At 59.7% G+C, this 10,985-nt stretch overlaps 1 protein-coding gene across 1 annotated transcript; it reads right to left on the bottom strand.

Annotated features, from left to right (window-relative positions):
- Positions 1 to 4,133: 4,133 nt before the first annotated feature.
- Positions 4,134 to 10,172, bottom strand: ERF (ETS2 repressor factor). The gene is made up of 4 exons (XM_077768152.1): positions 10,023 to 10,172; positions 6,202 to 6,436; positions 5,694 to 5,809; positions 4,134 to 5,588 (listed from the first exon to the last, which is right to left on the bottom strand). Exons 1-4 carry the CDS (start codon positions 10,042 to 10,044, stop codon positions 4,288 to 4,290), a joined length of 1,674 nt encoding a protein of 557 aa, XP_077624278.1. The 5' UTR covers positions 10,045 to 10,172; the 3' UTR covers positions 4,134 to 4,287.
- Between the last annotated feature and the right edge of the window lie 813 nt (positions 10,173 to 10,985).

Genomic DNA, 10,985 nt, shown 5'->3' with positions numbered 1-10,985 from the left:
TCTGCAAAGGCCTGAGAGTCCACCACGGGGGATGACGGGTCGCGCGGCACGTCAGGAAAGAGTCCTGTGCAGTAAGTCAGCCGACTGTGTCGACTGCGGGCTCTGAAGCACTTTGGGAAGCGGAGTCAGAGTTGCACACTCACTCCACAGCACCAACTGCGAACCCTAGATGTGCTTCAAAAATGTAGTCGCAGCCCCTTTCAGTGAGCTTTGTAGGCCCGATGCACGCCGGGAAACGGAGTCCAGACGCTCATTTAGTCTATTGGCCGTGTATGCCGATCCGTGCCAGGTGCAGTGTGGGAAATTGAGTCGGCGCCGGTACATCCGCAGATATCGGACCGTGAGGCAAGCCGGGAAATGGAGTCGTCGCCACGCCCTCACCGCATTGCAGGTGTAACGCTACTTTCAAAGCACGCCGGGAAATGGAGTCCTAAGATGCTCCCTAAGCCCCAAAGTGGACACTGCAATTACGGAGGTAGGCAAGGAAATAAAATAGGTACGGCGTTCCTCTGCATCTCTTACGCTATGCCGCAGTCCCTGCCGGGAAATGTAGTCAACACTAAGGCTTCAGAGTAGTTGCTACAGTGAACCTTTGTGTCTTCTGGGAAATGAAGTTCAGGGCAGCCTCCCCGTTTGACTGAGGGGGAGGGATCTACCAGGAATCCGAAGCATGCTGGGGAATAGTCCAGTCCGGATCCTGACCCTTTGTGAGACGAGACTGCAGAGGCTTGCTGGGAATTGGAGTCCAACCGGTACTTTTGGGAAAGCGCGAGCCGAAGGTGAAAGACATCAATTCCCCCGAGGAGACTGGAGTGTTCAACGCCTCCTTCCCTTCCCCCAGGTCCAAGAAAGTGCCGGAGTCTATCAGGGGCTGCGGGAAAATGGGACCCCAAACATTCCAAATTACAAGTTTCTACAAATCAGGAAGGAAAAATTCCCCGCAAACGACTTTGGAAACAAAGTTTCTGGTGGTCTCTCAGAACAATAGCCTTCAGATACAATCTAGCTTTTTCTACCAACGTGGGTTGCACCAAGAGACTGAGACGAGCATTAAAAGAGGTGTAAAAAGAATGATGTAAACCTTCTTTTGGCATTTTGCGTTCTCCCTCTTCCTAAGTTTACAGGATCCAGGAGGGCCCAAATCATGGAAGCCGACTGTTAAGTTTTGTGCACGGACTGTGTCGCCCTATTGATCGATTAATAAATTCCCGGAAGGACAGTCACTATCCCCAAAGGACGCTTGGAAACGGAGTTCGTGTGAGTGAGCGTGTGTGTGTGGGTGTGTGTTCCGAAAATACTTGGAACTAGAATGAAATCTTCAGCCCTCCCTGCCTCGTAGAATAATGGGAAATGGACTTCACTTTAATCTGATCCTGTGCCCATACTAACTGTCCTGCCCTTTCTGGAACCCTGAAGAAAGTTTCATCCACTGGATCTGACTGCAGTTCCGAGCGGACAGACAGTATCGCTCAGGCCTTCTCGGACTACATTAACCAGAAGGCAAAGCGCGGACATACTTCCGCTCCCTTTTCAATGAATGCGACTGCATTACGAACAGTCCAGAGCGGGTGTCTCTGGTAATCGTAGTTTTTCAGCCAAATGGTGGCTGCTGCCCTCTGACGGCCGCTCGGAGATGAAAAGCAAAGTCTGAACCAAGCAACCCCCAAGCCTGGGAAATCCTACACTGGACCAACAAGGCCCAAAAGGACAGCGGAGCGGGGCGGGATGGCGGCGGTTATTTAACGGCCAGAATTCATGGGACACGCGCAGTAGACGGCGCGTGGGCAACCGCCAGGAGGGGATTGGGGTCGGTGGGAGTCTGAGGGCGACCGTCTGAGGGAATTTTAACAGGATGTTTACAGGGGTGAGAGCGTTGTGCTAAGGCAGATTGTCAGTGTCTGTGAGGGGCCTGTAGGTGTCCAGAGGTGCCCAGGGGAGTCTGTGAAGTGAAGGGTCTTACTGGGGACCAGTGGAGAAGTCACGGGAGACTTGGGGGTGTCTTTAAAAGGTCTGTGGGACACCCAAGAAACTACTGCTGCCTGAGAGACTCGAAGGGGTGAGCGATGTTTAAGAAGCACCAGGAAGGAGCACCAGAGCCTGAGGGGTGGGTCTGGGTCCGGGGATTACAGGCATGAAGAGAGGCTCTGAGGCGTTGTGAGATCTACAGAGGGCTTTCTACCGGGATTTGGAAGACATCAAGGGTACGGTCCTGCAGAAACTGAATAGATTTCTAGATTTGGGTTAGTCATTGAAGATCGGAGGAGCCGCTGGAGTTTTGAAAACTAGACGCCACCTGTGACATCCTGCCAGGTCAGAATTGGGGGCAATAAGTCTGACCTAGAGAGCAGTTCTAAAGCCAAGCCCTTCTTAATCCATATTGAACCTGGTTAGAGGTGCTCTGAAGGGACGGAAACCGAGCTAAGACTCTTCGTCTGGGTCTTCCCTCCTCTCCCCCTTTCTCCATCACACCACCGCCACCAGCAACTCAGTTGCATCTATGTTGCCAGGAGACATGTCTCATCCCAACTTCCAGAAATAGCCCAGTGGCCCCCACCCCAGGGAGTGACTTACATCACCCAGGAGAGGGAGCTGTTGCCCACAGGCTGCCAAGGGAGCTTCGGTTTCCTGCCAGTACCCTAGCCCTGGATTTTCTCTGCACTGCCAATCGACATCATCTGGGACCACCCACCCCGGGCTGGCAGGAAATGAGGGTGAAGCCTGAGTAGATAGGAGTTGCCAGTTCCTTCCCCCTCAGAGTTGCACAGGGTGGAGTTTCTCCGCGAAGCCAGTCCAACAAGCCCGAGCCCTCAATTCCCACCTCATTTCTTAGCTGTGTGGCCTTGGGGAGACTCCTTCCTCTCTCTGGGCCTCAGGCACCTCACCTGCACTGAAGGGGTTGGGCAGTCTCTGAGGCCCCTTTCAGCTTGGACGACGACTCCTGGTTCTTTCATCCCTGAATCAAGCTCTCCAACCTGAACTTCTAGCTTTATGAGCTCACCTTTCCGATCCTATGATCCTTTGTCTAAATCCAACCATCCTGGCCTGAGGACGAGAAGGGGTTGTTGAAAGAAGCCAGGCTTCAGAAACAGACCTCATTTAGAGTCCTGGCAGGGGTTAGGGCCTTGGGCAAGTCATTTAACAGAGCCGCTTGCCCCCCACCTCGCTGGATGTTAGAGATAAAGCACTGCAGCTAACTAGGTATTAGGTACTTGGTACATAGCAAGTCAATCAGTAACAACCAGCCAGGATCAAGCCTGTCTCTTTGCAACTTGCTGGCAGAGGACGGTCCCTTGGTTTGACAGCGCTGAGGTACCTTGCAAGGTCTGTGTTTCAAGAACTGTTGCAAGCCTGTTGCTAAAGTCCCACTCCAGGCCATGGGGACACCAGCAGAGGAATACCCAGAACCAGAAGGGAGAGGCGTTTCAGGTGATCAGAAGAGCAAGGACAATAGAGTGGTGGAATCTAAAGTGCTTCCAAGGAAAAGCAGGTCCCCACAGAACAGGGGAGCTGTCAGAGGGCCTGAGTATGCCCTGAGACATTGATCATCAGGCCCTGGGGGTTATATGGCCCTTAGGTCGGATCATGTCCCAGGACTGGATCTGACCCGTGCTGATAGGGTTAGCCCTTCTGGCCATAGATACACTGGAGGGCCAGTCTTGGTTCCTGCCTTTCAGAATCAAACAAAGGCTGCGTGTGACCTTTCGGTGGTTGTAACCCAGCACCCAGGACAGATCGCCACATCCAAAGGTCCAAAGTTTTATTGTTTTGAATACATTCTCCAGCAGCCCCCCAACTTCCCTCCCCTCCCACCCTCTGTCCCCAATACAGAATAAGGCTTGACCACAGANATTTTTGGTACTTCATAGAATGTCCCTCCCTCTACTGCTGCAACCCTGTGGGGTATGAGAAACCCAGGCACTCAGGGCCCCTAGAGGGGCAGGGAAGGCAGGATCAGGACTGAGGATGGACAAGAGTGAAGAGGGACAGGGACAGGGACAGGGGGCAGAGAACAGGGAGGGAGACAAGGCTTTTACTTCCTAAGCGAATGTAATAAAAAACGTTCCTGGGCATTGAGGCTGNCCCAGCCCTGGACACCCACCCACCCCCACCATTAAAAAAAAAAAAAAAAAAAAGAAAGAAATTAAGTTTTATACAAAACATGGGGCAGGAAAGGGGAGGAGGCAGGGAAGACACCAGAGAGCTGTCCTCACCTCCGGGGCTTGGGGGGGTTAAGGCAGCAAAAGAAGCATGGGAGGTGGGGGGAACAGGGCCCCCTGCCCACAGCCCTCAGGAATCTCGATGCTCTAGAGAGAGCTGGGCTGTAGCGTGCTGGAGGTCGGAGCTCACTCGCCTTGGGGTGAGGGGCCCCCCAGACTCCCCAGGCCCCTCTCCCCGCACCTTCTTGTCCTCACCCTCATCCTCCAGGCCCCCAGGGGGGGCCCCACCCCCCTCCAGGCGACAGTCTTCACTCCAGCGCCGCTTAAAGCGCAGCTTGAGGGGCATGCACTGCGCTGCCCCAGGTGCCTCGCCGGGCTCAGGCTTGGGGGGCGCAGGTGGGGCACGAGGGGTCTTGAACACCTCCCCGTCTTCCTCGTCCTCGTCGCTGATGTCAGTCACCTCCACTTCCTCAGACTCGCCTTCTGAGATGGGCTCCACCTTGATCTGTGGCGGTGGCGGCGGCGGGGCCAGCGCCCCCGCCCCCCCCGCCAGGCTGCCTGAGCCGCTGCCACCGCCGATGCCAAGGCCAATGCCGCCGCTCTTGTCAGCACCCGCTGCAGCCTTCTCCCCAGCCGCCCGCTGCCGGCGTCCCAGCGGGGGTGGCTGGAGCTTAAACTTGAATGGGGAAGAGGAGGAAGAGGAGGAAGACGAGGACGAGGAGGGGACCGGCGGGGTCTCCGGTGCCATGGGCGGCAGCGGGCACTTGTCAGGGCGCTGGGGCTGGGGCACCACCAGCCCAGGGTAGTGCAGGAAGGCGCGGGGACTGAGGTGGTAGTTGTAGACGCTTTGGGTGTGGGCCTGCAGGTACCGTTTCATGTCCTCAGGGCTAAAGGAGAAGTGGGAGCCTCCCCCTGAGCCACTGGGGCCCCCACCGCCACTGGGGTACATAGGGCTCAGCGTGGGTGAGGGAGTGTAGGCCAGGTGAGTGGGCGTCATGGGCAGAGCCGGGGAGAGCTGAGGGGGCAGTAGGGAGCCAGGCCCGGCCAGAGGCGACACAGGGAAAGGGCTCAGGGGCTCAGGGCCACCCCGGGGCCGGGGGTAGACACGGAAGACGCCAGGGTCATGGGGCAGACGTGCCAGTGGGGGCCCGCGGAAGGCACCCAGCTCCGGAGGGCCTGGCGGTCGGGCCCGGGGGTCCTCTCCCAGTGGCTCTTCCAGCTCTGACGTGCCATCGCTACAGTCACTGACCGAGCCTCGACCCAGGCGCCGGGCCACCACAGCCGAGAAGAGGGAGGATGAGGATGAAGAGCAGGCCGGTGGTGAGCGGGGGTCCTCAGTGGGAGACAGCACCTCGGAGGGTGTTGAGGGAGGGAAGCGGAAGTGGCTGCCACCCGACGGCACTGGTGGGGCGCTCTGGGGCACCGCACCCCCTGGCAGGAGAGCGGAGACGTGGTGTCAAGGCCCTTGGCCCAGCCTGGACATACACACAGACCCTCTGCTGCTCCTGAACTCATGCCCACCAGCCCATTACTCACCAGCCAGCCCCACATCAATGAAAGGGTAATTAACCAGCACCAGTTTGTTGAAGTTGAACTTGTAGGTGAACCTTTTCCCCTTGGTCTTGTGCAGAATACGTTTGTTGTAATAATAGCTGTGGATGGAGAAACCCATCACACGATCAGTCAACGGGACCAGCGTCTAGACCCCATTCCTTGACATGCGACACATGCTGCTCACAAAGAGGGACCAAGAAACCTGGGCCGCACAAGAAAAATCAAGTGCCCAGAAGAATGAAACTAGCTCTCCCCTCAGGCTTGGGGCCAAACCAGACGCCACCCAGGACTGCACGTATGCTCGCCTCAGGACACCTCTACATGACAGATGGCCTCAGAGAAGGATTAAGACTTGCCCAAGGTCACACAGCTATGATTTGGCAAAGGATCAAACATGCAGCCTATTCCCATGGGTTACGGGCTCCCCAAACCAGTAGGGGGTGGGGTGGGGTGCTGTCCATAACTGCTCAGAGCCCTCTGCCCTCCTCACCGCAGGGCCCGGCTCAGCTTGTCATAATTCATCTGGGGCTTGCACTTGCGGACGCCCCAGAGCCGAGCCACCTCATCGGGGTCCTTGATGACGAATTCCCCATAGTCCCCCTGCCAGGCGATGACACCCTGGTATTCCTCCTTCTGCAGCAGCTCCAGGATAAAGTGCCACAGCTGGATCTGCCTCGAGCCAGGGGACGACTCCGGCTTGTAGGCCCAATCTGGGAAGGCAAACCCTGGGGACAGGAGGCAGGGGAGTGGCCCCGGGTCAGGACGCCAAGTCCAGGGCTCCAGGTCCCCTCCCAGGGTCCACCCTCCTACCCCACCCTCAGCATGGGGAAATCCGTCTCCCCTCCGCCAAGTCAGGACCTGGGTTAGAGAGAGACAGTGCGTGTCTGTGTGTAAGGGGGCTAGACGCGAGCCGGGGGGAAGGGAAGCCGGAGCCTGCTCCAGCGACACCGGGAGAAACAGGAAACCGTCGGCGGCGGGTCCCGGGGCCAGTGCCAGGGGGCCAGGCACCAAGCCAGGCCGGCGGGCAGGGCTGCCAGTGGGGGAGGGGCAGGAAGGGGCACACGTGGCCAGCGGGTTGGGGCGACCCCCCCACAACCCCCCCACTCCCATTCAGGGCCGGTTATACCCCTCCCCCAACCCCACAGTTCCAGTCTCCTCCTGGGAACATAACACTGCCTCCCTCCCAAAACGTACCAGAGCCCTACTCCCACCCCAGGAACAGATGATTTTTTTTTTTATTTCTTAAAAGAACCAGGAGGGGTGGGGTGGGGTGGCTGGTTGACGATGAGGTCAGCGCTTGCACACACAGAGGCTTCTGTCTTCCCTGGAGAGTGAAACCCAGACTGTCTGAGAGAGCCCCCCCACCACCGAGCCCTAGACCCTCTGGGCTGCACTGCCCTCCCCAGACCCAGGCACATGGACCCAACCTGGCTGGAAGGCCCCAGCCCAGGCCTGCAGATTGAACAAGCAATGCTACAGCCCGTTCCCCCTTCCGCCTTCTCATCCTCAGCNAACCCCCGGGTAATCAGGGGCCATCAATAATTCAGCACTAGTCAGCCGGTAATGGAGGGGTGGGAGGAGGGAAGGGGAAGAAGAGAAGGAGGGGGAGGCAGGGCAGGGGCCCTGGTGCCACCAGAGAAGGCCAAGGTGGACAGTTAAAAATGGGCGGGGTCCCAAGTCAGGCTGCACTGGTCAGCCTCTGGCCCCTGGCCCTGGCTCAAGCCCCAGCTCAAGCAGGTACCAACCAGGGCAATGCTGAGCCTCCCTCAAAACCACCACCGCAGTCTGGAATCCAACAGGGGATGCTTCCCCTCGGAGACACGGGGGTTCAGCAGTTCCTACTCCCACAGGGACCACCCCTTCTAAATCCAGAGCTGATTCTGTCCCCCACAGTGACCCAGCTTCCTGAGCCCTGGCCTTGGGTAGAATGGGATGGCCAGCATTCGCCTCGTAGTCCCTACCCCATTCAGAAATCCCAGCCTCAAACCAGCCCCTCAGGGCTCCAAGGATCCGACCTCCAGCTGGTCACAGACCCAGAGTCCTATACCAGCAGCCCCTGCTCCATTCAGAAGTAACAGCCCCTGACAATGCCTTCCTTAGACCAAAGCATCCATAGCCCCATTCCTCTCTTAGGAATCCAGGTGTTCACCCCATTATCCTCTCCCTGCTGGAGAATCCAGGTCCCAGGGTCATCTTCTGGGGCCACAGGCCATTGAGAAACCAAGTGACCAAATCACTAGCTCCATGTACCCTCTACTCCCTCCAAAAAGCTCCTACCCTCCCCCCCATTCAGGGCACCAAGCTCCGTGCTTCTCCCACCTAAGCTTCAATCTGGTTCTCAAACCCAGGAGGGGGGGGCAAAGCCCCCCAAGACATTCGTCTGGAGTTGGGGGGGTATCCTGACTTTCACCCTCCCCCCAAAATTAAAGCCACCCTTTCCAGCCCACCCGCCCCAGCCTCCTTGTCCCGGTAACCAGGCAACGTGTGTGCAGCGACAGTCCTGGGAGCGGGGGAGCAGGAGGCTAAAAATAAACTTTGCAGAAGAGGAGTGAGAGAGACTACATGCAACACAAAGGGAACTCGGAAGGGAGGTGGGGGGCTCTGGAAAGGCCTCAAGCTGCATTCCGGGGGCTGTCCCAGGCCACCTCGTTAACCCCCCCTTCCCTGACCAAGCCCCCTCCAGGGGCTAGGACCCTGGATCCCACTCCAGGCAGGGACCCTCCCTACTCCTGGGACCACCCCTACCAGGCTTTCCTCATCGGACATGGCATACATGAGGGCCTGTTCCTGGCTTTGGGGGGAGAAGAAGAGCGGGGGTGACGTCAGGGTGTCTCAATGGGGCTCTGTTCCCCCGGCCTTGGAGCCAGGAGCCAGGCACGGGCAAGGGGAGCATGTGTGAGTGTGTTGTGTATGGGTCCACGTGCTTAAACTGGGAACCTCCTGGCCCGCACCAAGAAAGCTTGGGGGAGAGGACCTCTGGAGCATGGAGGGACAGCGATAAAAGGAGCAAGCAGCTGACACTGAGAGAGGGGCTCAGGACACTTTGAGACAGGGTGGAGAGGTGGCAGCAGACAGACAGGAAGGGCTGGGATGGCAGGGTCCCAGAAGGCACACCTGGGTCCCACAGAGGCGGGGTAGGGATTCTCCCAGACAGACTGGAAACCTGAGGGGTGGGGGGGAGGGCAGAAGTCCTGGGCACCCCCCAAAATCGCATGACGGGCCAAACTTTTTTTCAAGAGACTATGGGGGTCGGAAGGGAGGGGTGGTGGTAGAGGAAGAACACGCCGACCTCCTGGGGGGCCCTACCACCTCCCCCACTCCAGGCAGCCCTCGGTGGCGCCAGAGCCGGGAAGAAAACAGGAAGTGGGAAACAGCCGCGGCAAAGAGGAGAGGGGCCGGGATGGAGGATCGGATGGAGGAGCGTGCAGACGGACGCACCGATGGACCGATCGGGAGGCCATTCCAGGCCCCCGCCCCTTCCCCCAGTCGGAGAACCCACACGCGGCTCGGCCCCAAGACAGGGCTAGGGGAGCGGCCCAGCCGGTCCCACCAGGCAAAGGCCCGTAGCAGGGAGGGAAGACGAGGCGGGGTTGTCTGGGCGCCTAGGCCCCCTCCTCGGGCGAGGAGAGGTTCCTGCTGCCCCCAAGGCCCAGCAGCCCTGGAGCCTGTGGGAGCCAGAGAGTATGTGGGACGCACGTGNCAGAGGGGGGGAGGGGAACCTTGGCCCCTTAAGGAGGAGCAAGTTGGCGGGGAAGAGGGGGGCGGAGGGAAAAGACGGCCGGTTGAAAGAGAAGAGCTGGATGGGGGGGCGGAGGGGGAGCCTCCGCGTCCCCCCGACCTTCCCCACCCTCCTCCACCCCGGGGCCCCGGCCGCGCGGGAGGAGGGTACCCAGGTCTCCCCGGAGCCACCTTAAAGCCGCGCGTTCTAAGGTCGGAAACAAAAAGTTCCTTTTTCGAACGTTCGGGCTGCGCNCGCCCCGGCCCCCAGAGTGCAACGTGACAGAGCGACGGGGAGGGACCCCGCCACCCCCGTGATCCCAGGAGTGGGGGAGAACCCAGCTTTCGGAGTCCAGCAGGGAGAGGACCGGGACTCGCAGCACCCACACCACTCCGCCCGTTCCCAGGAATTGGGGGGTCCCATGCAGCACCCCTCGCTCGCGCCACAAGAAGCAACAGGTCTCGAGTGCTTGGGGGTCCCCCAGAACTGGGGATCACTCCGGCTGCCCGGGAACCCTTCAGCCCCCCCAAAGTTTCTCCGCCTGGTTTCCCCGGGCAACAAGTCTCCCCCACACGTGCTGCCCCCGCCCCCACCTGTGTCCGCCGGGGTCTTCATGCTGGGGGGCCCGGGGCTAGGCGCCCCGACTCCGGGCCGCAGCTCCCGGCGCCCGCGCTGCCCCGTCCCGTCCCGCGCCCGTCGGGCCGCCCTCGGCGCTTCACCCGGCCTCGCCTCTCAGAGCCTCTCCCCTCCCCGCCGCCGCCTCCCGGGTTAATATCGCACTCCGGGGCCGGGACGCCCACGCCCCCCGGCCGGCGACGTCACCGCCGCGTCGCCATGGAGACACTGCGCCCGCCCCCTCCCCCCGCACTCACACACACACACACACACACACACACACACACTCGCGCGCGCGCGCGCACACACACGCACATACACACACACACACACACACGATACAGACACACACTCTCTCGCCGGCGCGCAGCCACTGAGGACCAGCCGGCTCTGGGCTTAAAGGGGCCGCGCGACAGGGGAGGAAGGAAGGAGGGGGTGGGGGTGGGATGGGGTCCTGAGGGTCATGACCCTTTTCCGAGGCCCCTAGTCTGCGGATAACTTAACTCCTCCGCGCTCGCGACCTGCCGCCCCTCCTCCTCTACTGCCCACTGCGGAATCCAGAGTTTCTTTTGGGAGCTTGTAAGAGGGGAGAAGGGGGGCCTTCTGGAGGGTGTCAGAAACTTTTGAAAGGCATGGACCTTTCGGGAGGGGGCAGAATCTTCACTGCAGGGGGGCAGGGGCAGGACCTCAGAGGATGATCAAGACCACAACATTTCCCACCCTGGCCTTACCCTGCGCCCCCACCCCCCCACCCCACAGCCCTGAGCCTGGACGGGGGCAGCTGTCCAGGGGTGGGGTGGAATGGGTGGGAAGCATTTCCCAGCATCGGAAATGGGGAGGCGGCTGTGCCCTCCGCTCCCTCCGGGGATGGGGTCTTGGCCTTCCAGATAGCCCCAATCCCAGCTGGGGAGGAAGTGACCAAAGAGAATACATTTAGAAGC

Source organism: Crocuta crocuta, unplaced genomic scaffold, assembly GCF_008692635.1.
Source record: "Crocuta crocuta isolate KB4526 unplaced genomic scaffold, BGI_CrCroc_1.0 scaffold886, whole genome shotgun sequence".
In the NCBI taxonomy this organism is placed as follows: Eukaryota; Metazoa; Chordata; class Mammalia; order Carnivora; family Hyaenidae; genus Crocuta; species Crocuta crocuta.
The sequence above is the reverse complement of the archived record's forward strand: the minus strand, read 5'-3'. Positions and strand labels throughout refer to the sequence as shown.